Source organism: Protopterus annectens, chromosome 13.part0, assembly GCF_019279795.1.
Source record: "Protopterus annectens isolate FY-2018-M chromosome 13.part0, PAN1.0, whole genome shotgun sequence".
Lineage (NCBI taxonomy): Eukaryota > Metazoa > Chordata > Ceratodontiformes > Protopteridae > Protopterus > Protopterus annectens.
Window position 1 is genome coordinate 855734223 of NC_056747.1, and position 25931 is coordinate 855760153.

Here is a 25931-nt window from a genome sequence, read left to right on the forward strand (position 1 = left end):
AAACTGTTTACAGGTTCATAGGGAAGTACTAGGCTGGCTGCCCTTGCAGTGCCATTTTAAGCCTCACTAATTTCCTTTTTAGTGCTCAAAATAATCTATCCCATTTGGTTATAGATTAGCCTTACCCATCCTGGGGTTGATGATTATATGTTATCCCTAATAAGAATAACTGGTATCATACCATAGATAATTTGAAGAGACCCATGTATAAGATAAAGCATTTAGGAGCTGCCTCTGTCTATTAGTAGTCCTCTAATTTCTAGATTTATTGATGTTTTTGCTTGGAAACAGTTGGGAACTACCCCACAGCTAAAAGGGAATATGATCTTATACAGGACAAGTTGCCCAATTCTGTGGCTATCCCCCCACTCTTACTAGCCTTGGAAGATGTGTATAAAACTGCCTGAATGACAATGTATCTATTCCAGCAGTCACTAAAAAGGTTCAGAGAAAATACAGTCTGTCCTCCGATATTACAGATCTGTTTTCTAATTTGTCTGCTGACTCAACCACATTCTCCCCAGCTGCTTGCTCAAATAAAAGTCCTTGGCTTCATGTAATCAAATGCCTCCTGATAAAGAGGTAAAATGGTTAGATCTTCAGGTCAAAAGGATATCTCTTTCTAGTCTTTACAATGTTAAATTATCAAGGCTGTATGTGGAAATGTATTTTTCAGTGTGCATACAGTTTGGATGATTTTGCTGCATTCTTACCTGCATAGCAAAAGTGTTATATGAATGAAATTGTTTCTAATTTGACTCTGGTTTCGAAACATGCTTTGAGAAGTGAACTTGAATGTGTGCCAGATATTGAGAAATGCTGCTTTTTCTTCTGTTTTAAGAAGGTATGCTTGGTTATGTAATCAGAACTCTGATGATTTAAAAGTCAAAATTTTGAATGCACCTTTAAGTTCTGAATTTAGTTTTCAGCCCTGTTGTCGTTGTATCTTTCGGCTTTTCCCGGTTAGGGTTCGCCACAGCGGAACTCCAGTCCGCTAATGATTTTCAGCCCTCTGTTACACAAATTCTCAAACAGTGGGATAATAAAGGCAAATTAATGCATGGGATATCTAGGATGTTTCTTCTGCCCAAGTTCTCCCCAATCAAGGTGTCTTCTTTCAAGTGGCAGAACAAAAAATATATCCCAGCCAAACAAAAGTCAGGGATCCAAAAGGAAATGGCAGGAGGATAATTCTTTGAAAACAAACAGGCAGTGTTCCTTTCCAAAAAAGGATAACCCCTGCAAAGGAATGACCATGTCAAGTCACAGATCACCCCTAACCCCCCCCCCTTCTTTCTCTTCCTTCTTCCCCCAAGCTCTCTCTCATCCCTGCAGCCTGGATGTAAATAGTCTCAGACAAATTGGCTGTGATAGTAATTCAGAGAAGATGCAATTGACAGTCAACAGAAAATCCTTATCTTTCAGGGGAAATCCCCCACACCCACAAAACCAGACAGTGCTCAATCACATTAAAAGCTGGGGTCGTAGAACCAGTACCTGCAGTACAGAAAGACAGGGGGTTTTAATCCAGAATTGTTTTGTTACAAAAAAGGAGCACTCTTGGAGACCCATCCTAGATTTGTCCTTTCTAAACACCTTTATAAAAGTTCTGAAATTCAAAATGCTCACCTTGTAGTCTGTCCTAGCGTTGCTTCCAGACCACTGTTTTTTGGTGACTGTAGATCTCAAGGACACTTATCATATTCCTGTTTGCTCCCAATTTCAGGACATTTTTGGGATTTGTTGTGTCTGTCTTAACATTATCAGTTTTCTGCATTACCCTTTGGGCTGTCTGCTATACCACAAGTGTTTACAAAGTGTCTGGCCCCACTGGTTGCCTATTGCAGATTGTTAGACATACACATTTTTCCTTATTTGGATGACTTGCTGATTTCTGCAGATTCCTTGTGCAGCTGCTTGGATTCCTTAGAAAAGGTCACATCCCTCCTTTCTCACCTGGGCTTCAAAGTGAACCTTCAAAAGTCCTTCTTCACACCCTCTCAACAAATTGTTTTCCTGGGGTGTTGGATAGATGCAGTAAAAAGGATGACCTCCCTGCCAGAAGACGGTGTTTTGATGTATTAGGACATTTTCTTGGATTTCTCTCTTCTAGATTCAGCTTGAGAGTTCCTCAAAATTCTAGACCTCAAGGCATCATTGATCCTCTTGATGCCACTAGCCAGGCTACGCATGAGGACAAATTCAGTGGTACTTGAATAATATTTCGACCCAGCACCTTCATCCCTTGCATTATCAGGTGCTGGTGCTGGTATTTGTGAATCCGAAACTGTAGTGGTGAAGGCATCAACTGTTTCTCTGAATCTAGGACTCCCTTTCTTTCATTGGACCTCAATCCAGTCTGTCCAGATGGACTCTTCAGATTTTACTTGGAAAACAGTGTCCATAAGAGTTCAAGTGCAAGGCTTTTGGGGTCTTCAGGCACATCAAGGCACATAAACCTAAAATAGATGTTGGCGGTGATTCAAGCTTTAACAGTTCTTTTCCAGTTGTGGACTCCCAAGTCCTCTTCTAGTGTTCACAGACAACAGTGCTGTGAGGTTGTACCTGAATAAGCAAGGTGGTAGAAGGTCAGTGCCTCTTTGCCGGTTGACAATAATGGCCTGGGAGCTGGCTGAACAGCATTCTCTGATGCAGTAGGCATCATACATTCCATCAGCGCAAAACTCAGTTGCAGCTAGGCTAAGCAGATTCTGGACAGACCGTTACAAGTGGAAGCTCCATGTCTCTGTATTCCAAGACTTGATCCAGATGTGGAGGTTACTTCAAGTAGGTCTGTTCACCTCCTTTCAAAACAGACAACTGAAAAAATTCTGTTCAAGTCATCCTTGCAGCCATGTTTGGAAGACAGGTTCTCTATCATTCCCATAGTCAGGAATGATCCTGTATGCATTTCTGTCCTTTCCAGTGATTCCCAATGTACTGCCAAAGATTACCCTCTTTCATCTCTTTTTGTGGTCATATGATTTATGAAAGGAGTGTTGTATGTGGGACAGCCTCAAAACTAAAATCAGCTCCTCCCTGGAATCTGTACTTTGTTCCTGAACCTGCCTGTCAGGCTAATTTGCTTTTCATTACTTAGAAGACTGTTTTACTCATTGTTCTGAGATCTGCAAGGCGAGTCTCTGAACAACAAACTGTCAATGGTGGGCAAACCTTATATGATTTTTCACAAGGGCAGGGTTGTGTTATGTTCTATTCCAGTATTCTTGCTTAAAGTTGGTTTTGACTAAAGCCATCAATCTACCAGTGTTCTATTCTGATCAAACAAACAAGGGAGAAAAGATTCCACATACCTTGGATGCACACAAAAGCAGCTCAGGTACTACCTTGACAGAATAAAGCCCTTCAGGGATGCTGAACAGCTGTTTGCTTCCTATACTGGGGCTAAGAAAAGTCAACCTGTCTCTAAGCAAACTGTTACATGATGGTTGTCCTTTGCTCCTGTTTTCTGTTACTCACACCACGGTAAATCTCTTTCAGGCACTGTTAAGGTTCAGTTGACTAGGGCTTTATCTTCTTCAATGGCATATTGGAAATGGGTGATCTCTAGAAGCATTCTAGAGGTAGCAGCCTGGTTCTCTGTTCATACCTTCACAAAGCACTTCAAACTGGACTCCTCCTCAAGTTCCAGAGCAGGCTTTGCTAGGGCTGTTCTCCAGGAGCTCCTAGATCCTTATCCTTCCACCTGACAGGTAGCGTAGGCTTTCGGAAAATTTCATGAAGGCAGTGGGAATGATGAACATAGTATTGCTGTGCAAGTCCTACTTACCTGCAACGTAGATGTTCAAATTCCTCCCTGCCTCAGTTGCAGCACCCACCCACCATCACCCAGATTGTGCATCACTGAGGTGGGTTTTAATCTCTCTGATTTTTTTTTTTTTAATTTGTTTTTATAGGGTATTGTGATTGGCTGTCAATTTACTCTTGCTAGACGATTCTGGTTTCAGGTACTTTGCTTTTCTTCTTTGTGGAAGCTGAAAAACCTGAACACTCGCTTTCTGTGACAGCTGAAGGCTTCCAGGATACACTCAGCCAGTCAGCAGTCACAGGAAGAGAAAGGGAGGAGAGTCTGAGCTTCTGAAAGCTGACCAATACTGGGTTACCTTGGCAGATAACTCAAAATGCTACTGAGGCAGTGAATAATTCAAACATCTATCGTTACAGGTAAGTAGGACTTCCTGAATGATGATGAGGACAGTATAGTAAAGTAAGGATCTAAACTAATCTGACTTTTTCCCTCAAGCCCATTCTGGTATACAAGTGTCCCCAGACAAGAATATCCAGCAGTACTCATTCTGCATGACTTATTCCATCTGGGAACTATAAAACCAGCTCTCTCCATCAGCAGAGAAAAAGTTTTTATTCAAGATTCTTTCTGGTCTCAATGAAGAAGAGTACGTGAGGCCCATTCTGGTTTTATCAGTCCTCAACACCTTCCTAATGGTACCAAAATTCAAGATGCTGTCTTTCAGCACTCTTTTACCATTGATCCATCCTCTAGCATTTTTGCTTACCCTGGATTTCTATGACAACTATCTTTATATCCCTATTCATCCAAATTACAGAACATTCTTAAGATTTTGCACCTTACAATTTCATTTTCAAATCTTTGCCTTTCAGTTTGGTTTTTTTTTTATACAGCTCCAAGGGCATTTGCCAAATGCTTAGCCACTGTCATGGCATTTTGCAGGCCCCAGAGTATACGTATATACATGCGTAGACTATCTTCTTCTCTGGGCCACTTCAAGAGGCAAGGTTATTCAATGTCTCAGGCTCACCATGGACCTTCTTCTTCAATTGAGTTTCACCTTAAACTAGAAAATGTCTGTCCGTCTACCTTGTCAGGATTTGGTTTTCCTAGGTTGCCATCTGAACACTCTCTCCATCGTGGCATTTCTTCTTTAGGGCAAGATTTAGTTTCTAATCCCATATTTACAGTGTCCCCCCCCACCACCAAAAAAAATTGACCTTTGCAAGAGAGATATTGAGGGACCCAGGTACATGGCTTCAACCATACAAATTATACCTTTGCCAGACTCCAAATGAGGAAAATTCTGTGGTATCTCAAGTCTGTTTGGGCACAGCACTGCTACCCCCCCTAAACATCCCATTTCATCTCTTACCCTTCATAAAGAAGGGATTCCTTTGGTGGATCAACCAGATATCACTCAATCCAGGAGTATCCTTTCTGGTTACCTCTCCTTGCCAAGAAGCTTCTGCAGATGCTTCAGACCTGGCTTGGAGAACATGTTCTATGAACATAAAAGTCCAAGGTGTATGGTCAAGGGAGGACAGAAACAACCACATAAATGTAAAGGAAATGAAGGCCCTGATCCTGGCTCTTCAGTCTTTACATCACCTTTGGTCTCCAGGAACCCTCGAGTCCTCACAGACAATACAACTGTAATGTGGTATGTTTGCAGCCATGGAGATTCAAAATCTTATCATCTCTGCAGACTTGCTCTGATAGTCTAAGAGATGGCTATAAAGTACAACTGTTTTCTTCAGGCAGTTTATAAATATAGTGCCTCCTATGAGGTGTTTGGACAACCAAAAACACTTGTTTCGGAGCTGGACAGGGAGCTGTCATCCTGTTCTTCTCCACCAGGATGATACCTTCTCTGGATAAACCTTTAGGCTTACTAAGTCTGGCAAAGACTAACCTTATAATCATAAACTTATCTACCCAGATAATCCTCTGTGTGTGTGTGTGTGTGTGTGTGTGTGTGTGTGTGTGTGTGTGTGTGTGTGTGTGTGAGGAAGAAGATGGAGAAGTATTAGGACGTCATTATCATGGCACTGGTTATCACTTTTAATAGTATTAGAAGCCTAAAGACATCAGGACATTCCTTTTGCAAGTTCCAAGAAGATGGAAATCCTTTACAAAGCCACAGGCTGAATGGGACAGATCTCTTACCAAGCATTCTCTTGCTGACTACTGTGTGATTTGCTCAGCCCAGAACTTTTCCCAGAGCATTTTGCTGCCCTGCCAACAGAAAATCAAAAACTCTGGGTAGGTATGTTAAGTGTGTATATTTTTATTTTATTTTATTATTATTGTTTTTTTTACTTAATGTGTTTGAAAATTTTATTTTTCACTGTGCAAGGTTTATTGTTCCCCAGTTCTCTGTTCTGCGGCATGAGGTTGTATGATATATTTACTCTGTACATTGTGAAAAATTTGTCAATGCTGTGATGTAGTCGGGGTTAAAATAAGATGTAAGAGTGTTCAATCTCGCCGTTTGTTCTTACACACGGGTTCGGAGCCGATCCTCGGCTCCGAGTCGGCTGAATTGCAAAGCTCTGAATCTCAGAGAAGCTCGAGACCAGCCCATATCCCACAATCCTCCCTGCCATTACTCAGATCTAGTTTGCCGCTGCAACAGATCGGATCGAGGAGAGCTCGGACCAGATAGAGAATTGAGTTGTTATTACTATTTTCAGATAAGATACTGATTTTTTTTCTGATATTTCCTTATAGTTATTAGATTATTGTAGAAGTGCTGTGTGTGTGTGTGTGTTTTATATATATATATATATATATATATATCTATATATATATATATATATATATATATATATATATATATCCTTTTTTTTCTTCAGGCACCCTTTGTGGCCTAACCCTTTTTCTTTGGGTGTGGTTTTTGTGAGTGTCTTCTTTATATAGCCTTTTCCATATATATATATTCTTATAGGATTAGTATTTTTTTCTATTCTCATAGTTATTGTTGTTATTATTGTACTATGTCAGAAAAAGCTAAATGTGGCTTTAAAAGATGTCAGTGTGGGCAGAAAATGTCCATTACTGACAATCATGCTTCCTGCGTCTACTGTCTTGGCCCTCTCCATCTCCAAGAGGATTGCTCTATTTGCCATTTCTTTAGCGGGAGGGTCATGACAGATAGACGCAGGAAGCTCATAGACAGAGGATTGCTGAAGCCTGCCTTTCAAGAGGCTTTGGACAAGTCGGATCAGACTTCTAAATCCTTGAAGGGGTCGAAGATGTCGGAGCCCATGTCATCGGCTCCGAGTTCATCTTCTCGGGTTCGTTCACCGGTTCCACAGATCTCAGGGCCGAGCGTTGAGCATTTATCTTTTCCTGAGCCCCAGATCTTGGAACCGGTGTCGGAGCTGCCACCACCGTCAATTCTTCGGTCGGTGCCATCTTCGGCTCCTTCGTCCCGTTCTTCCAGACCCTTGTCTGAGACAGATGTGGATCGTGTCATGCAGAAACTCATGGAAAACACGGCCCTTTCCAAGTTAATTGCAGTTTCCTCCCAGTTGGTGTCGAAACTAGAAGGCCTCCCCATATCTCCAACGGGTCCTCCTTCGAGACCCATCCAGATCTCGGAGCCGGGAGAAGATGACCTGATGATAGTGGAGCCCTCGGTGCCGAAACCATCCATTGCACGATCGACACCTTTGACTTCGACTCCTTCGGAACCGTTAGGGGAGTCGCGGAGCCGACGGTCTTTGCTCGGTTCCGGGACCGAGAGTCGTACCGACCTGTCGGTACCGACTCTCCCTCTCGGGGCCTCGGCACAGACTGGCTCGGCTCCGTCCTCGGGGTCGGAGCCCACGGCACCTGGTTCTGGGATGCTTCCGTGTTCTTCGGAACCGGGGGAGCCCTCGGCCAGGGGTTCGGGGGCCTTTGACCTTATGAGGAAGGTATTGTCTGCGCAGACAACCACATCATCAGGGGAATCTTCTCCTTCCCCAAAAGGGACACTTTCTGTTTCTGCTCCCACGATCCATCCCAAGCGTCGAGCCCAATTGCCTCAGCCACACCCAGAGGGTTCCCCCTGTTCCTTGGAGGCCTCACCAGAAGCCCCCTCTGATGAGGTCCCAAGGAAACGGTTGTGCAAGAGGAGGCACATAGATTCCCCACAGGAATCTCTAACGTCTGACACCGACTTGGATGAGGCAGAGGGGTCCCCCAAATCACCCTCAGAGGATGTGTCATTTGCAGACATCCTGGAGATCTTGAAACAGAGGGGTGATTGGCAGTCCCTAGCCCCCTCTGAGGATGAGTCGGTGCTGCTGAAGGCTTTTGGGGCTCAACTTTCTACCTCCTGGGTGACTCCGCCCTTCGATGAATTAATGGATTTGATTGTTCGAAGGGCATAGGAGACACCTGACACAGTGGAACCAGTCCCTAGAAAACCAAACAAGTTCATCACTGCCTCCCAAGATAAATCTTATCTCACCAAAGGAGTCCCTGTCAACGCTGTGGTGGTGGTGGCAGCCACGAAAAAGGAGATGTCTGAGTCTTCCTCATCTGTTCATCCTCCTAATAAGGATTCGAGGACTATGGACAGATATGGGAAGCGCATTTTTAGTTCAGCGACTTTTTCCATGCGTTCGCTAAACTACCTGACCCATTTCACACGTTTGCAGAGGGAACTCATCAATGAGCTGGCAGATACCCTCCAGGGTAACACAGATGCTGCTGTTTCAGAAAAGGTAACAGCACAACTTAACACCCTCACCTCCATAGTAAACTCATCCATGAGGCTCATCTCTTATGCAGCCAAGGGATCGAGTAGAGCTGCAGCTTCAGTGATTGCTCTTCGAAGACAATCATGGATGCGGCTGTGCTCCTTTGCAGAAGCCTTCAAGTCTTCCTTTGCCAATGCCCCTTTTGATGGTGCCACACTTTTCGGGCCCAAGGTTAAGGAGACTCTCACTCGGTGCGAGCAAGAGGGAAAGACCCTGTCTGCTGTCGGGGTCCGTTTTTCCGCTCCTACTGGACCGTACCCCAAAGGGCAACGAGGCGGAAAAATGTGGTTCCGTAAGAATCCGGGATCTTTCCAGACCACACAGAGTGATACTCCCTCCAGAGGCAGAGGAGGGGGTAGAAATGGAAGACGCCACCCTGGCGGCAGAGGGGGTCCGCATAACCAAGGCGACAGGGATTCCGTCCCTGGGAAGCCTTTCCAGCACTCCTGAAAGGAGGCCCGGCTGTCCTGCTCTGGAGGCAGTCGGGGCCGCTTAGCTTTATACCCACTGGCCTGGCTAAACATTACTTCAGATTCTTGGGTAAAAAGCATTATAACCAGAGGGTACAAAATCCCCTTCATTTCAACACCACCTCTACAAAGAAAGTTTCCAGACGTGCCACCCCATCTGCGAAAGCTAGCAGCTGTAGAAATTTCAAAGCTGCTCGAAAACAGAGTCATCCAACCAGTCCTGGCGGACCAAAGAGAATTCGGAACTTACTCAAGGTTCTTTTTAGTTCCAAAAAAGACAGGGGACTGGAGACCGATCTTAGATCTCAGCCATCTCAACAACTTCATGAAGAAGGAAAAGTTCCGGATAGTCACGCTTCAATCGATCCTTCCATTCTTACAGAAGGACGATTGGATGTGCTCTATAGATCTCAAAGACGTGTACTACCACATCAAAATGGCCAGACTGTCCAGAGATCACCTGCGCTTCCGGCTGGGAGCCAGTCACTCAGTTTCGAGCTCTGCCCTTTGGACTCACCTCAGCCCCCAGGGTATTCACCAAATGCATGGCAGTAGTTGTGGCTCACTTGAGACGACAAGGATTCCGGGTGTTTCCCTATCTGGACGACTGGCTCCTCACTGCCACCACTGAGCGTCGCCTATTGCAAGCCAGAGACTATACAATCGGCCTTTGTTCCCACTTAGGGATATCCATAAACTTCGAAAAGTCTTGCTTATCGCCCTCACAGTGTATTTCCTTCATCGGAGCAGATCTAAATACACGATCGACACTACTGAAACTCCCCCCAGTAAGAGCTTCAACACTTAAACAGCAGGTCCTTCTTCTTCTGGTCAGCAAGAAAGCCCCAGCCAAACTGGTGTTAAAAGTGTTGGGACTGATGGCAGCCGCACTAATTGCAGTCCCTATGGGAAGGTTACACATGAGGATTCTACAATGGCTGCTCTTCGCGCAGTGGTCTTTCCAACACCTACCCCTAGCGCACGAGATCAGGATAACAGAATCTTGCAGACGGGACCTCTCATGGTGGGTGCGTGATCAGAACCTCACTGTGGGTCATCCGTTCGTTCTACCCAGTCCAACAGCCACAATAACCACGGACGCTTCCCTGATAGGGTGGGGGGGCCTTTTTCAGGGAAGAACAGTCCAAGGAGAATGGTCCAGCACGGAGTACACTCTACATATAAATGTTCTGGAGTTGAGGGCGGTTTTCCTGGCGTTGCAACACTTCAAAGACCTTTTACCTCTAGGAACAGTAGCAGTTCAGACAGACAATATGTCTGTAGTCTGGTACATAAACAAACAAGGGGGAACCATGTCTTACCCGTTATGCAGAGAGGCCATGAGAATTTGGCAATGGGCAGAGTCCATGGGTCGCTTTCTGATAGCAACGCACATCCCGGGGTCATCCAACGTCACTGCGGACAGGTTGAGCAGAGCCATCCTGTTACCTCACGAGTGGTCCCTCAATTCACAGACGGCAGAAAAGATCTTTCGCAAATGGGGCCAGCCTTGCTGTATTCTGTTTGCTTCCCCATTGAATGCAAAATGCAGAAGCTACTTTGCCCTTCTACCCCCTCCGGGGGATGTCCCCAGGGACGCACTGGTATACGATTGGCCCCCGGGTCTCCTATATGCATTCCCACTGACTCCATTGATTCCCAGATTTCTACAGAAATCCAGGAACCTAGAAAGGACTATAATACTCATAGCCCCATTCTGGCCTCGTCAAATATGGTTCCCCTTTCTTCGAGCTCATCAAATAGAGGAACCATGGATTCCGGACCCAGTACCAGATCTGCTGACACATTCGTCGGGAGTTCCTCACCCGTCTCTACAGTCCCTCAAACTAGCAGCTTGGCTGCTCCTCTTCCCTGCCTAGCCAGGTCTCATCTACTCCTTCCGGCAGTTCAACACATCCTGGTTGCTTCTCATAAAGCTTCCACTACTAAGCTCTATACGAGTAAGTGGAAACGCTTTGTATATTGGGCATCTAGTCAAAACTTAGACCCCTTGGTAGCTCCTCTACATAAAATTTTAGAATTCTTATCCATCCTTTTTCACGAAGGAGCTTCTACTTCCACTCTAAGAGTACAGTTGGCGGCCATTTCAAACTTCCATATTGGTGAGGAAGGTTCTCCCATTATGTCTCACAGACTTTGTAAGGCCTTTATGAAAGGAACCTTCCATCTTAGACCGCCTGTCAGAAAACCTTTCTTTCCATGGAGCCTGAATTTGCTGCTGTCGCAACTCATGTTGCCACCTTTTGAACCTGCTTTGTCATGCCTCCTAAAGTTCTTATCGTGGAAGACGCTGTTTCTCGTCGCCGTGACCTCAGCTCGTAGAGTCTCAGAGCTGCAGGCATTATCGGTCAGGCCACCTTACTTAATATTCCATCCAGACAGGGTCTCTTTGCGTACAAATCCATCTTTCCTTCCAAAAGTATGCTCAGTTACGAATATTAATCAGTCTATAGAACTCCGTACCTTTTTCAAAAACCATACTAACAAACTGGAGTATATGTTGCACAAGTTGGATGTTCACAGGCAATTAAGATTTTATTTAGATAGGACCAAAGCTTACAGGAAAACGGATCAGCTCTTCATCGCATTTGCAGACGATAAAAAGGGCATGGCAGTTACTAAACGTACACTATCTAAATGGCTTGCTGACTGTATAACATTTGTATACTCTAAATCAAAGCAATCCTTACCCACCAAACCTAAGGCCCATTCTACCAGATCCGTTTCCACTTCCTTAGCTCATGCGGCTCGCTTGCCTTTGGACACTATTTGTGCAGCAGCCACGTGGTCTAAACTACATACTTTCATCACTCATTATAGAGTGGACAAGGTCTCCAAGGATAGAACATCATTTGGTTCCACTGTGCTTAGGAACGTTCTTCCATGAGTCACTTAGGGTGACGGAGCTAGGGACGCTACCCGTGTGTAAGAACAAACGGCGAGATTGAACACTCTTACATAAAGAAGTTATGTCCTTACCATAATGTTCCATGTAGAGTGTTCATCTCGCCTTTGTTCTTACATTCCCTCCCTTTCCCCCCCATGTGTTTGGAAGAACTGGTAGGATTAGAGTCTGATCGACGTGTCTTGACCCTTTCCGGGGTATATGGTCCCGTGTGTCATGGGATATATGCTTAGACCATTAGTTATTGCTATGGTGAGAGAGTGTCTCTGAATGGCTGAAGAGAGTGTATGCTTCTAGCACCGCAGGTGTTGGATCCTTTGGTCTGGTTTGTTTGCAAACTAGATCTGAGTAATGGCAGGGAGGATTGTGGGATATGGGCTGGTTTCGAGCTTCTCTGAGATTCAGAGCTTTGCAATTCGGCCGACTCGGAGCCGAGGATTGGCTCCGAACCCATGTGTAAGAACAAAGGCGAGATGAACACTCTACATGGAACGTTATGGTAAGGACATAACTTCTTTTTATCTTCTCATCATTAGCTTCTGTTGTTTTTTCTGAAGGGTTGAAGAGTCTTTATCTTCATATCTGTTATACAGGATAAGAATTTACCAGTATTACAATCAATGTTATAAACAAAATTAGCAGCTTTAAGAAGTAGCTGCTAGACCCTTGCATTACACCCATTAAACTCAAGGAATCCATATATAAACTGAAGATCATAAACATAGACCAGGGTGGTGCTGTGGTGCATTGGTTAGCATTGTCGCCTAACATCAAGAGGTTCCCCGGTTCCTTCTCAGCTGTGGTGTGTTCTGTGCAGCATCTGCATGTCCTTCCTATGTTCACATGGGTTTCCTCCAGGTGCTCTAGTTTCTTCCCACATTCCAAAGACATGCAGCAGGTGGATTGGATACTGTAAATTGGTGTGTGTGTGTGTGTGTGTGTGTGTGTGTGTGTGTGTGTGTGTGTGTGTGTGTGTGTGTGTGTGTGTGTGTGTGTGTCTGTCTGTCTGTCTGTCTGTCTGTGTATTTCTGTGTGTGTGTATGTGTGTGTGTGTGTGTGTGTGTGTGTGTGTGCGCCTGTGCTTGGCTCTGGCTCTACATGATTGTCACTGTTGAAGTGCAAAAGTGGGAAAAGGGGTTGACAATAGATGGACAGATAAACATAGCAGATGAAACTGTATCCCTTCAGGAGTTCAGCTATTCACTTGAGTGGTCACATTATATGCACACAATATTAGTATAGCTTATCAATAAAAATAACATGAAACAAATGAAAAGGAACATAGTGGGGAATAGTAGTACTGTAAACATTAAACTTTCTAATATGTGTGCTCCTCTACCTGCCTAGAAATTAATGTTTGCACTAGATCTTTAGGCCATGATACCATCTTAAGGCAAAACAAGTTGCAATTGCTAAAAATTCTTTTTTATTCATGTCTTTGTTAGTTGTGTAGGTAGACACTATACCAGCTATCACCATCCGACCTAAGCCCCAGAAGACTCGTTTGTGGTCCATAGTGTGGCACATTAGTATTTTGGAGGAGGGACGGGTTTGTACTGAGTTTGTATGAATGGGTGTGTGGGTATGTTGAATAAAAGTCTTCTACAAGTGAACGAATGCCTTGGAGTCTGGCTGTGTGTACATAAGAGTATATTTGCATATGTATATCTGCATACGGTATGGATGAATGTTATGTGACTTTGCTTATGAATGGATAGGTAGATAAATTAATATATATATTTGTATGCATGGATATATATATATATATATATATATATATATATATATATATATATATATATAGACAATGTTGAATGTCTTATCACAGCAAGAAGCTTAGTCATATTTGTGCTGTTTCTCAGTTTGTAAAAGACACCATTTTTGTTGTGGAAGCCACAGCAGAGAAATGTGTTCAGTAAGATCATGCTGCTACCTGAAACATACCTGTTTCCGTAGTAATTATGCAGCTCTGAATTACAAAAAAGGCAAGATAAATAGCTCACACATATTTTGTTCCATATTTCTTGCTGGAAAACTTTTTTTCAGATTCTAAGAAAGCCAATAAATGTCTCAAGTTCATTAAATGTTTTGGTGGGAGGAGATGATGTTAGCCCTCCTGCCATTTCTGATAAGCAGAAGTCATTTTCTTTAACCACTAAAGAACAATAATCTAAGTAAGTAAATGAATAGATGAATAAGTTGAAACAAAATAAATGAATGAATAAGTAAACAAGTCATGACAGCCCTTGCCTTCACCACCTCTTCCAGGTCTGGCCTTATATATGAAAGAGTTTGGTGACTGCTGTAGTTGACGGTTACGACTGGGGTTGGTATTTAACAGGAAAACAAAAACAGCAGCAGAGGTAAAAGGTGAGTTCTGTCCTGTAATGCATGAGTGCATGTCTGGATCACTAAATTATAGGCATGAAGGGAAATTTGAAAATAAGCCACTGATGGCGACTATGAAATCAACAACTTTTACAGCAGAAGAAACATATTTTATGTCCCGTGAGAGACCACCTTCAACAAATACTATGACTAATTTAAACAAAACGCAAAGAGCTTTAGCTGGCAAAATGTTACACAAACTACAAAACAAACTTTATTACTAATGTCAGGCCCTGATATTCACAAATAGTATGTAGTCATACAGGCACTGCACAACACGTTTAGTACCACATTGGTAAGAATCACAATTCATAGATATGGATGACGGTCTTTTAACAGTAGCTTGCAGAGCATGCTCAGTGTCTGTGAATTGTGCACAATGGAGTACTGCTTTTCCCAATTCACCCTCATTCCCTCTTGCAGTCGTACAGCTGGTACATTGTGCTGGGCTCAGTGTGCTGCATGATAGTGAGGAGTAACATGGCAAGGAGAACCTGTTTAGTAAGTTGTATATTATATACCTTACTAATTGTGCTTTGTTGTTGCGCCATACTTCCACCTTCATGACTGCTGAAGGGAGCTTAGAATATGGAGTATGGATTAGGTTTGTGCTGGTCTGTAGACTAATTACCCCGTACTTACCTGTGAACCTTACAACTGTGTGTGATTCATGAAGATGTTTTGGACATGGAGCCGGAGCTTGTCTCATTGCTATAATGAGGGGATCTGGTGCTGTGAGAGCTCACCAACATCAGCATGAGGAGCCATGTTTTAAGTCCAAGTGAAGTGACAGGTTTATAGAAGTCTCTTGCTGGTATCAGTTTTCCTACGTTACATGGGGAGTGGTGAGGAGGTTGTTTTGTGGGAAGTAATGTAAAGCATATGTTGAATTATATATTCCCAAGGATGGGGGATCACTGTACTACGAAGTGCAACAGCCCTTTTGTGGTAGGTGGCTGTAGTCATATAGATTACCCTGGTGGGTCCAGCTGGTACTCTTGATGGTGCTGACTTAATGAACTGCATAATGTTTAGGTGGGATTGTTTGCATATGTCCTCTGTGTATAGAGTGCAGTGCCTACACAATTGTTTAGATTGTTTTCTGAATCATACCTTTTTTGGTACAGTGTACCAACACCGCTACATGACTCAGCCTGTTCCTGAATACTAACCAAAAGACAATAATAAAGATTTCTTTAACTGTGTCAGAAAACTAAAGGGGGAAAATATGAAATATGTTTCTAAAAAAATGACAAAACACTTTTTGACCCTAATTATGTATAAGATATGTAGCAACAGCTCTAAACAGCCACTATAGGAGAAACAGAAGTAGAATCCAGGAACAAGGCTATTTATCACAGAAGCCACTGCTGGCTCCCATCCTGGCAGTGGGGGGAGAATGCAGCTGTGTCTGACTACATGAATGACACCTAGTACGAGTTCAGATTTGCTAAGCCCATGTTGTCAGTAGTGGATCCACACTATAGAGCAAGGGGAATTTGACTTGTGGAGGCATGTTTCCCTTCTGGCAATAAGAATCACAGGCCTTGGAGGAAACACTGACAGCAAGGTAGATGGCTGTTCCCCACTCCACCCCAGAGCTCGCTTACCACCAAATTCTCACAGAAGAGTGGGGAGCTTGACCTGAGTTCCCAGTTAAGAATGAATGGGCCATAGGTCTCTTGCCTGGACCAGGAATGCCGAGTTCTTCTCTCTTCAGAATGAATAGACCAGTAGGGTAGACTAGAGAAGCCACTGGGCAAGGCCTTATAAGTTCCTAGGTAAGTACTAGGCTAGCTGCTCTTGCAGACCATCTTAAGCCTGGCCATTTTCCCTTTTGGTGCTTAAATTAACCTATCCAATTTGGTGTTAGACTGGCATTATCCATCACATGGTTGATAATTGTATATTACACCCGAGTGAGAATAATTGGGATCATACCATACATAATTTGAGGGTACCCATTTAGGACTGCTTCTGTCTATTAGTAGTAAAGGAGGCAGTCCTAGGATAAATTTTCTGTTTCCCCCTCCACAGATCCAGTTTGCCGTTGAATATGGACAAGGATGAGCTGTATTTTACATGGATGGGGAGAGGAATCTGTTACAGAGTAGTGGTATCCTCTACAAGATGTACGTGTCCCTCCAAACTGTTCTGTTGATGCTGCAGAAGAAGTTTAGATCCATCGACTGAGTATTTCTGATGCCACTTAATTTGCTAATGTGCTTTAAATCCATCAGCATTGGGTCAAAGAATGTCTTATATTCCATGTTGGACATATTGTTTAGACCTTGTATCCTTTTAGTAAGGTGTCTGTGAGGGCATTCCAGTTGCATGTGTTTGGACTGACACTTGCCAAAAGAGGGTCATTATACTCAATGATTAGCTTAATGATGGCCGAGTAAAGTGAGACAATGACATCCTTAGATCTAGACACAATCCCTTTGTTTATGAGCTGTTCAGTATAGAAGGACTTTCTTATGGCAGTGGACACGTGCTGATCGAAAGTTGTCACTGTCCACATAAGTTCCCAAATCCCGAATGGGTTAGCTCGTAGGAGTGTAGTGTCAATGTGGTAGTTCCCCAGGGTAGATGACTTCCCAAAAGAAATAATGTATTTTTGGCATTTAGTTTCAGTCCATGATTTTGGCATCACTTATTTATTTGAGACAAACCTTCATGCAGGATGGCCAGTGACTGTTCCTAGCTTACAGTCATCTGTAAACTTAGTCAGCTTGAAACCTGTGGTATTGGCCTTTAGTTCAGAGAAGTAGATGCCAAACAGGAAATGTGGAAAGAAAAACAAATTAAGTGCTGCAGTATTAACCAGATCAGAGTGAAAGGCATACTGTCAACAAGTGCATATGATTTTTAGAATATGACAGGGCTTTATTGCTGGGGTCGTTACTCTTTTGTATCTTTTTTCAGATGTTATAGTGGGGAGACGGAACATGCAGATGACTACAAGATGGAGGTGGAATTGTTTATTCCAGCACAAACACAAGACACATTTATGTCCCTGGAATAGTCCCCTGATACTTTACACCTAAAATGCTCTGTTAACAGCCTTATATTCAGCATAAAGAAATGCAGTATACTTTACTTTGAGAAGAATACTCTGAAATTTATGATGCTCTACTGAAAGGTGGCACTGAAGCGCACATCATGTGATAATTTCAGCTTTTTTTATTTTTCCCCTCTGTTTGACCTGCCTACTTCTTCTCTACCTTCACCCGGTTGGCCCATTCATTCTCTCATGGGGCAGGAATGACAACCAGGCATCCTAGGTTAAATTAAAGTCCTGCTACCCAATTGTTGCCCCTCTGGCAAGTTTCAAGCCTAGCAGAATGGTCACCTCTTCCCTAGAGTGTTCCCTGCAACCATTCCCTCAAGTTTCACATGGTGCTGCTTGCTTGGAGACCATGCACACCACTAGCAGAGTGTGCATGGCAGGTTTGTATCGGTTGGTACAGTACCTAATGTTCCCATTAGCAGTCACTCAGTTGTTGAGCCAGAGCCACTTCCTAATCCTCCAGGATAGGGAAACCGACTCTAGATGCTCACTCGTATCCTCTGGCCCAGCCTTATAGTTCGTGTGCTCTTAATGGAACATAGGTACTCTGGGTCGTTGTCAAGGCTTCAATTCTCTGCATCCTAGTACTGGATCTTGTGAAAATTTTAGCTTTGATCAAAATGTCCGCAGTAGTTAAAAAGCATTTGAAATAGTTCATGCAATGGTAAAGGCATATCAGGATTATTAAGCAAAACAGTTTTTAACCTTTGAATGTCACAGAATCATCCACTTATACCATTTAGAGCACTTTTTTTGTATTTATCTAAGAATAAACATAAAGAATATGTTTGCATGTTAAGTCTTTGCAAATTCAAGATTATTAACATCAATCACTCACAAGCTTTATTTTCCAACCTGTGATCCTCTTGTCTTAAGCCAGGTTGCATTATGTTTACTATGCTAGCATACTGTGCTGTTCTATGTTGTGACACGTGATACATTATAGACTGAGCAGAAAACCCTTTATCAGGATTTAGTCGTGTTTTTTTTTTTTTTACTATAACATACGATGTTCGTGTTTCACTGTTGCAGTCATCACATTTGGGCAATCTGGCTGCAGGTAGCCCTCAGCCGGCCTGAATACCACAGTCTTCGGATTTCTGCATCGGCTGCTGTCTCTTCTTCCATGACGTCAGGGGTATAAAACATGCAGCCGATGCCATTACATCAGTCTTTCTTGCCGTGCGGTGCCGAAGCAGAAGCAGTTCGCAAGTGCCTGTCGGCCGTCTCCTGAAATTTCCGCTTTTGAGTTTCAGACCCGAAGTCTTCAAAAAAGATAAGTACCCCATTGGGGATCCTTTTTCTTGCTTTAACCGATGTCAGTAAAAGTTAAAAATTGTCTTGCCTGTGGAAAGCAAATACCTCATAGAGATTTTCATTCTTACTGCATTCCCTGTTTAGGCCCAGACCACAACGTCCCTCACTGTCGGTTTTGTGTTTTGTTCAATGCACGAACTATTCGTCGTCAGGCTATTTTTGTAGCTAAATACTTTCGTACTCGATCTCCGTACTCCGAAATGGCTTCATTAACCCATCTGACTACCGATCTTCCAAAAAAACATAGGGATAAAGACAGAGACACAGACCACATAGGTCCAAAACTGCCGACGACACTTCCGTTAAGCTAGTCGCCAGTCCGCTGGTACTCAGTGAGGTGCTTTCGCAGCCCCTGATACCCGCTACTTCAGATTCGCAGGCCTCGACTGAGACCCATTCGGAGTCTGGTATGCCGCGAGATGCTTTTTCGACTATGGAACCTGCGGATGTCTCTACCTTGAATGGGTCCGGATCTGCTTTGCAGGCACTGATTTCTGAGGGTGTATTCAGGCCTACAGACATTCATATTAAACCAACGCCATCGTTTCCATCCAGAAGTTCCGAATTCCTCAGGCCAAAAACTCGCACCACGCCTAGAAAACCAACAACCAAACTGCAGACTCAAGCCCATATGCTTAAAAAATAAATGCTTAGAATGGCTGAAGACCTTATTGTCTTAATTAGAGGAAGCCAGCCTTCCCCCCTCTAAGAGACCTAGAACTGATTTTCTTTCTGATTCTTCTGATCAGGAATCTGATATCTCTGCTCCTTCTGATTACCAGGATTTGCCCTTAGCTACTTATGAGGATTCTGATGCAGAGGATTCCATTCCCTCTGCTTACCCTCCAGAAGATTTTTCTTTTGGTGAAACCTTGCATACTCTTAGGGACCATTTCCACTGGGAAAGCCAGGATTATTCTGGATCTAAAAAGAGACTTAGGGAATTCTTACTCCTGCCTCAACACAGGACTTTAGCTATCCCTCCTGTTCTGGACATTGTAGATGATGCCTTCTTGGAATCTAGCCTTACCCCAGACACTTTGCCTCCAGCTCCCAGAAAACCTGACAGGTACTACAGAGTACCTGACTCTCACAAATTCCTCTTCAAGAATTCTTCTACAGATCCAGAGACGATTTCCCAAGGACCAAAAGGCATTAAGGCTACTGCTGCCAAAAATCCTACCCCTTCTGATAGAGATTCTAGAGCCTTAGACAGATTGGGTAAGAAGGTATACACTTCTGCTACTTTGGCCATTAGGGCTTTAAATTGCCAGTTTCATATGTTAAAGTATCAGCAGCATATTATGGGACTTCTTAAACAGAAAATGATGTTGATTCCTGGCTGTGCTGAACACAAAGACTTGAAAGATTTATTGCATTCTGCAGAACAAGTTGATAAACATATTTTGCAATGTGGTTTTGACGCTTTAGAAGCATCTTGCAGGGCTGTTGTCACTGGGTCTCTACTTAGAAAGCATGCTTGGCTTAAGGAACAAAACTTGCCAGATCATGTTAAAGCTAAATGCTCCCTCAAACCAAGACTGCCTTTTTGGCAACAAGCAGAAGTCGTCCTCAAAAGGATGGAGGAAAAAGCTAAATCTATGCAAACTGTTAAAGACTTCCTACAAATACAGCCTCCCAGATTCAGTAGGCATTGGCCTTCAAAGAACTGGTCCTTTCCAGTCCCTTCCAGGCCAAACCCAGGAACAGCAGACCACCAAGGCTGCAGTCTCAGGCTACGCGCAAATCTAAGCAGTGGGGGGCTCCCACTTTTAAAGCAGAGAATAGTAAGCCACCCCCCTACGGAAAAATGGCACAATGACTTAATCTTAACCCTTCCAAGCCCTGCTCAACTACCTTCTCCCTTACGGGGAAAGCTCACCCTGCATGCAAAAACTGGGAACTCATTACCCAGGCAAATGGGTTTTGAACATAATTTCCCAAGGATACAGATTCCACTTCCACACACTACCAACCCCAAATGGTTGGCCAGACCTCCCCCCAAATCAATGGGCCAAGGCCCAACAGCAGGTTCTCTGTCTTTTCAGTATCAGGGCTATTCAACCTGTCCCAGCAGAACAAAGGGGACAAGGTTTTTATTCAAGACTTTTCCTGGTACCCAGAAAAGACAACTCCTGGCGTCCTATCCTGGACCTCTCTATTCTCAACACCTTTCTGGTGGTTCCAAAATTCAAAATGTTAGCTCTTCAACAGCTTCTTCCTATGCTAGCCAAGGATGCCTGGCTGGTAAAGGAAGCTTACCTGCACATCTCAGTAAGAGGATCCTGCAGACAATACCTACATTTCAGGGTGGGCTGCATGCACTTTCAGTTCTCTGCACTTCCCTTTGGCTTATCTGCTGCGCCCAGGGTGTTCACAAAGTGTCTAGCTCCAGCCATTGCATTTTGCAGGCAGAGAAATATTCAAATTTACCCATGGACAATTGTGTGATTCAGGCATAAAGCCAGGACTTGCTATTACAACACCTGGCATTTGTAAAGAAACTTCTAACCTCACTGGGGTACACCATCAGTGAAAAGAAATCTCACCTAGTACCCTGCCAATAGATTGTATTCCTGGGAGCAAGCTTGAACACAACTTCCCAGATGGCATTCCTCACTATGGAGAAGCAAGTTTATTTGACAACCTACTTCAAACTATTGGCCACAAAACCCCAGCTGTCTGCAAGGAAAATACTACAAGCTCTGGGGTTCATGGCCTCTTGCATTCTACTAATTCCATATGCAAGACTGCATGTGAGGAAACTCTAATGGTATCTAAAAAGCCTATGGTGTCAACATTCTCAGGACCTGGAAACAATGATTCCTATCATTCCTTGTATAAGGACAGAGTTCCTTTGGTGGGCAGAGGCCTGCTACCACAACAAGGGACTCCCTTTCACTCTACCCCCTGCCACCCAAACCCTAACAACAGATGCATCAGACTATGCATGGGGGGCTCACATGGCAGGGCAGTGCATTCAGGGCAAATGGAACCCGAGACAGATGCACCTACATATCAATCAAAAAGAAATGTTAGCTGTACAGAATGCTCTGACAGCCTTCAAAGACTGTACACTTCCAGGACAACTATTGGTAAACACAGACAACACCACAGTTATGTGGTACATAAACAAGCAGGGGGGAACCCACTCGTACCCTCTCTGCAGACTAGCCATGGCTTTGCAGAACACAGCCTCTCAGCTACCAAGGACACCTACAAGCACAATTCCTGCCAGGCAAACTAAATTCACTGCCAGATGACTTAAGCAGAAATCTCATGGACCCACACGAATGGAAACTAGAACCCAAATATTCAACCTCTTGAGGAACAAATGGGGGTCTCCAGAGGTAGACCTGTTTGCCCCCCCCCCCCTCAGAACTACCAATTGAACAAATTCTGCACAAGAACTCCCCACAGTCAAGCTTGGAAAGTGGCTGCCTTGTCCTTTACCTGGGAAAGCCCTCTCGGTTTATGCCTTTCCCCCTCTGCCTCTCCTCTCGAAGGTTGTACTAAAGTTCAACCAGGACAAGCCAAGGACAATACTGATTGCACCAGAGTGGCCACGCCAGCACTGGTACTCCCTCTTGTGCAGTATGATACTGCTACAACCATGGCACCTGCCTCAGACCCCCTTCCCTGCTGTCTCAGCAGGCGGGCCAGATTCTGCACCCTCAGCTTCAAGCCCTGAACCTTGCAGCCTGGCTAATTCCTTGAGCTCTCCTCTTGCATCCCTCAGTAAGCAGGTGCTGGATGTCATTCTGGAGGCAAGGAGGCCTAGTACTAGAAAATCCTATGCTGAAAAGTGGAAAAGATACTGTTCCTGGAGCCAGGCTCAGGGGATGGGCACAACGGTGCCCAGCTTACCTCATATTCTAGAGTACTTAACAGTACTGCTTCACAAGGGCCTATCCTTCTCGTCAATTAAAATTCATGCCTCTGCCATTTCAGCACATTATAATACTGAGCCACCCCTCTTCCCTCACCCCTTGCTATAACAATTCCTTAGAGGGGCCAAAAATTTAAGACCCCCCCCCCAGGACAGCTCCCACTCCAGCCTGGGACCTTAACTTTGTATTGGAAAAGCTCATTCTTCCCCCCTTTGAGCCAGCTGCAACAGCAGAGTTGAAATTCCTTTCTTGGAAAACAGCCTTCCTTCTAACCATCACTTCAGCAAGAAGAGTGTCTGAATTACAAGCCCTCATGGCAGTGGAACCCTTCATTATCTTCCATGCGGACAGGGTTTCCCTCAAGATTAATCCTTCCTTTTTGCCCAAGGTGGTGTCTAGTGTGGCCCTAAATCAGTCCATTCATTTGCCTACTTTTTTCCCTAATCCACAAAACAAAGGGGAATGAATACTGCACTCTCTGGATGTGCACAGACAACTTAGATTCTGTTTGGACAGGACTAAGCCTCTCAGAAAATCTGAACAGCTGCTAGTTGGTTTTGCTGCAGGGGCAGAGGGGAAGGCCATTTCAAAGCAAGCCATTTCCAAATGGATAGCCCATTGCATTCATTTCTGCTACAAGCACCATGGAAAACCTACCCCACAGGGGATAAGATCACATTCCACCAGGGCTGCATCTACCTCTACAGGATTTCTCAGATGAGTTCCTACCAGGAGCATCCTAGAAGCTGCTACCTGGAGCTCTCTACATATGTTCACCAAGCATTACCACATGCCTATCTTTTCCAAATCCAGAGCTGGATTTGCCACTGCAGTCTTGCAGGGCTTAATAGCTGGCCCTAATGCTCTTTAACTTCCTCCTCCTTTCCTTAGCTTTGGGAATCAACCCAAATGTGATGACTGCAACAGTGAAACACGAAGAACATAGTACAGTTGTGTACACTTACCATAAATGTAGATGTTCGAGTGTATTCACTGTTGCAGTCCTAGTTATCCTCCCTCCAGCCTCCTGACTTCTCTTGGCTCTACCTTTTCTTCTTCTTTGGTATATTTATTTTTTCTTGTGTATTTGCTTTTTGATGGGGGTGTACAATACCATATAATTGCTTCCTATTGTGGGGGCACCTGACATCTGGGGCAAGAAAAGCTGATGTAATGGTGTCAGCTGCTTGTTTTATACCCCTGATGACCTGACGTCATGGAAGAAGAGACAGCATCCAACGCAGAAATCTGTAGACTCTGGTATTCAGGCCGGATGAGGGCAACAGTGAATACACTCAAACATCTACATTTATAGTAAGTGTACACAACTGTACTTTTAATCTACTTGATGTGTACAGAAGCTGCACAGAGCCTTACATGTCAGAGGCAACATCCACAGTTTGAGTGTAAGAAGATCTAGAGTAGAAGCCATGTGTAATACTAACTGGGTTTTAGACAGAGTACTTTAAAATATTTTTTTTTGCGCAGTCACCATATAATAAAGAGCTACTTTTGTTGACAAGTGTCTTGTGTAAGACTGAATGTCTCTAATATACATTCTTGTTTTTTCCATTAGCTTCTCCGTGAACTAATAGAGAGGAAAACTAGTGTTCTGGATCCAAATGATCAAGTTGCAATGGGACGGTAAGGTTTTTTTTTGCTTTAATGGCTGTCCTGCTGTTTTGTCATGGTAAGGGAAACGTGCATAAATGATGTGTGAGAGTCCTTGCTAGGGCAGTTGTGAAAGACTATTGATGTTTCTTATAACAAGGCAAAAAAAACGAGCAATTTTCTGCCTTGAACATTTGCCTCAATTGTACTGTATTATGAAGAACATTCCTTATTTTGAGTAATAAAATATCCATGTTCCACACTGTTCATGTATGAACAAGTCTGCAAATGCCCATTGTTAAGATTTTTTTTTTCAAATATATTTTTTTCTTCTCTTGTATTGTATACATTTTACAAGGTCCAGTCAATATGCAAGCTACGATACAATCGTCATTTTTTTAAGAATTCAGACATATTTAGTACATCATGTCAAGAGAATTTTCAGTGTTACAATAAAAATACAATGAATTTTTTATTAATAAGTGATATTATTTTGTGTTAATTCAAAGACCTTTTTGTAAGTAACACGTTTTAGCCATGCTCTGAACTGGCTAGCCAAATTTGTTAGTAAATGTCCCACATGTCCTCTTGTACGACATTATGAGAGGTTATGTTGCACATCTGGAGATGGGAAGTTGAGAGTTATGGACTTGAAGGAGAAACAGTAGAAAAAAATGCATTATTGATAGCAGTTTTTGGCTTTTTGGTCATTCTCAAATTAACAAACTTTTTAAAAAGATTTGTACTAAAATATGTTGAAAAATGTGTGCAGTGTTTTATAGTCATGTAGAATGCTGGGCTGCTGTACAAGTCTGAAGCTTATGAAGTTGAGAAGTAGATGTAAAGTTGTTTTGCAAGCATTTGGATGGACTGAATTAATCAATACCTCTTGCTTGTTATCCCTCTTTTTCAGTTATTTGATTAAACTAGTGATGGCATTCAGTGATTGTTCCCAGTTATTGATGTCTGATACTTCTGCTGAGTCAAAGTACTGCTAAAGTCAAGCATTTTATTCTAGTAGTATTTCAGTCTACATTGTTTATAAGTAGTGAATCACAATTCAGTCACATGTATCTTCCTACAAAGAAGATACCTGCAACAGTGTTATAAGTGTGCTGTCAAGCCATCTTCATTGGCATAGAGGGATAAAGGTGTAACAGTATCCCAGATGACCGAAGTCCAGTTAGCTGTTTGTGCGCCTGTTCGAGCTATGGTGGAAGAACAAAGGAGAGGACTGATCAGGTTTAGCTTGCTTACTTCTCTACAAGTGGGACAGATTAAGAGTGTATACATAGGGTACACCATCTGTGGTAAACAGCCAGGAATCACATGGAGGTACTTGCTGGAGTAGAGTCATTTAATAGCATCATATATGGAGGTTTGGATGTACATTACAAATAATGCATTGCATGCCATCCCCTTGGACACCAATGAACATGCGTAGGGAAGTATAATGTAACATATAGAACCTCCCCCATCCCATGGATGACCAACCACCCTTGGTTCACTCAACTCTCACTTCAAAGTACAAATAGGCTGTATAGCTGTTACCATAGGGAATGAGGAGTTCATTAGTTAGCCAGGAGGGAAATGATTGGATGGTCATTGAGGGATTAGAGCCAAACTAAACAGTTTGTTTTGCTATCATCTTACTATCTCCTAAGTCTGTTGACCACTTTTTCCCCAGCAGTATCTTTGCCCCCGACTGCACAGATAGCTTGAAGTTCACTGTG

General features: G+C 43.5%; 1 protein-coding gene across 1 annotated transcript in view; it reads left to right on the forward strand.

The window, feature by feature from the left end:
- Nucleotides 1-25931, forward strand: part of AATF (apoptosis antagonizing transcription factor) — a 1387092-nt gene that overhangs the window by 939865 nt on the left and 421296 nt on the right. The window contains exon 9 of the mRNA XM_044054573.1: nt 24164-24231. Coding sequence (XP_043910508.1) covers nt 24164-24231 — 68 coding nt within the window. The remainder of the gene's footprint in view (nt 1-24163; nt 24232-25931) is intronic.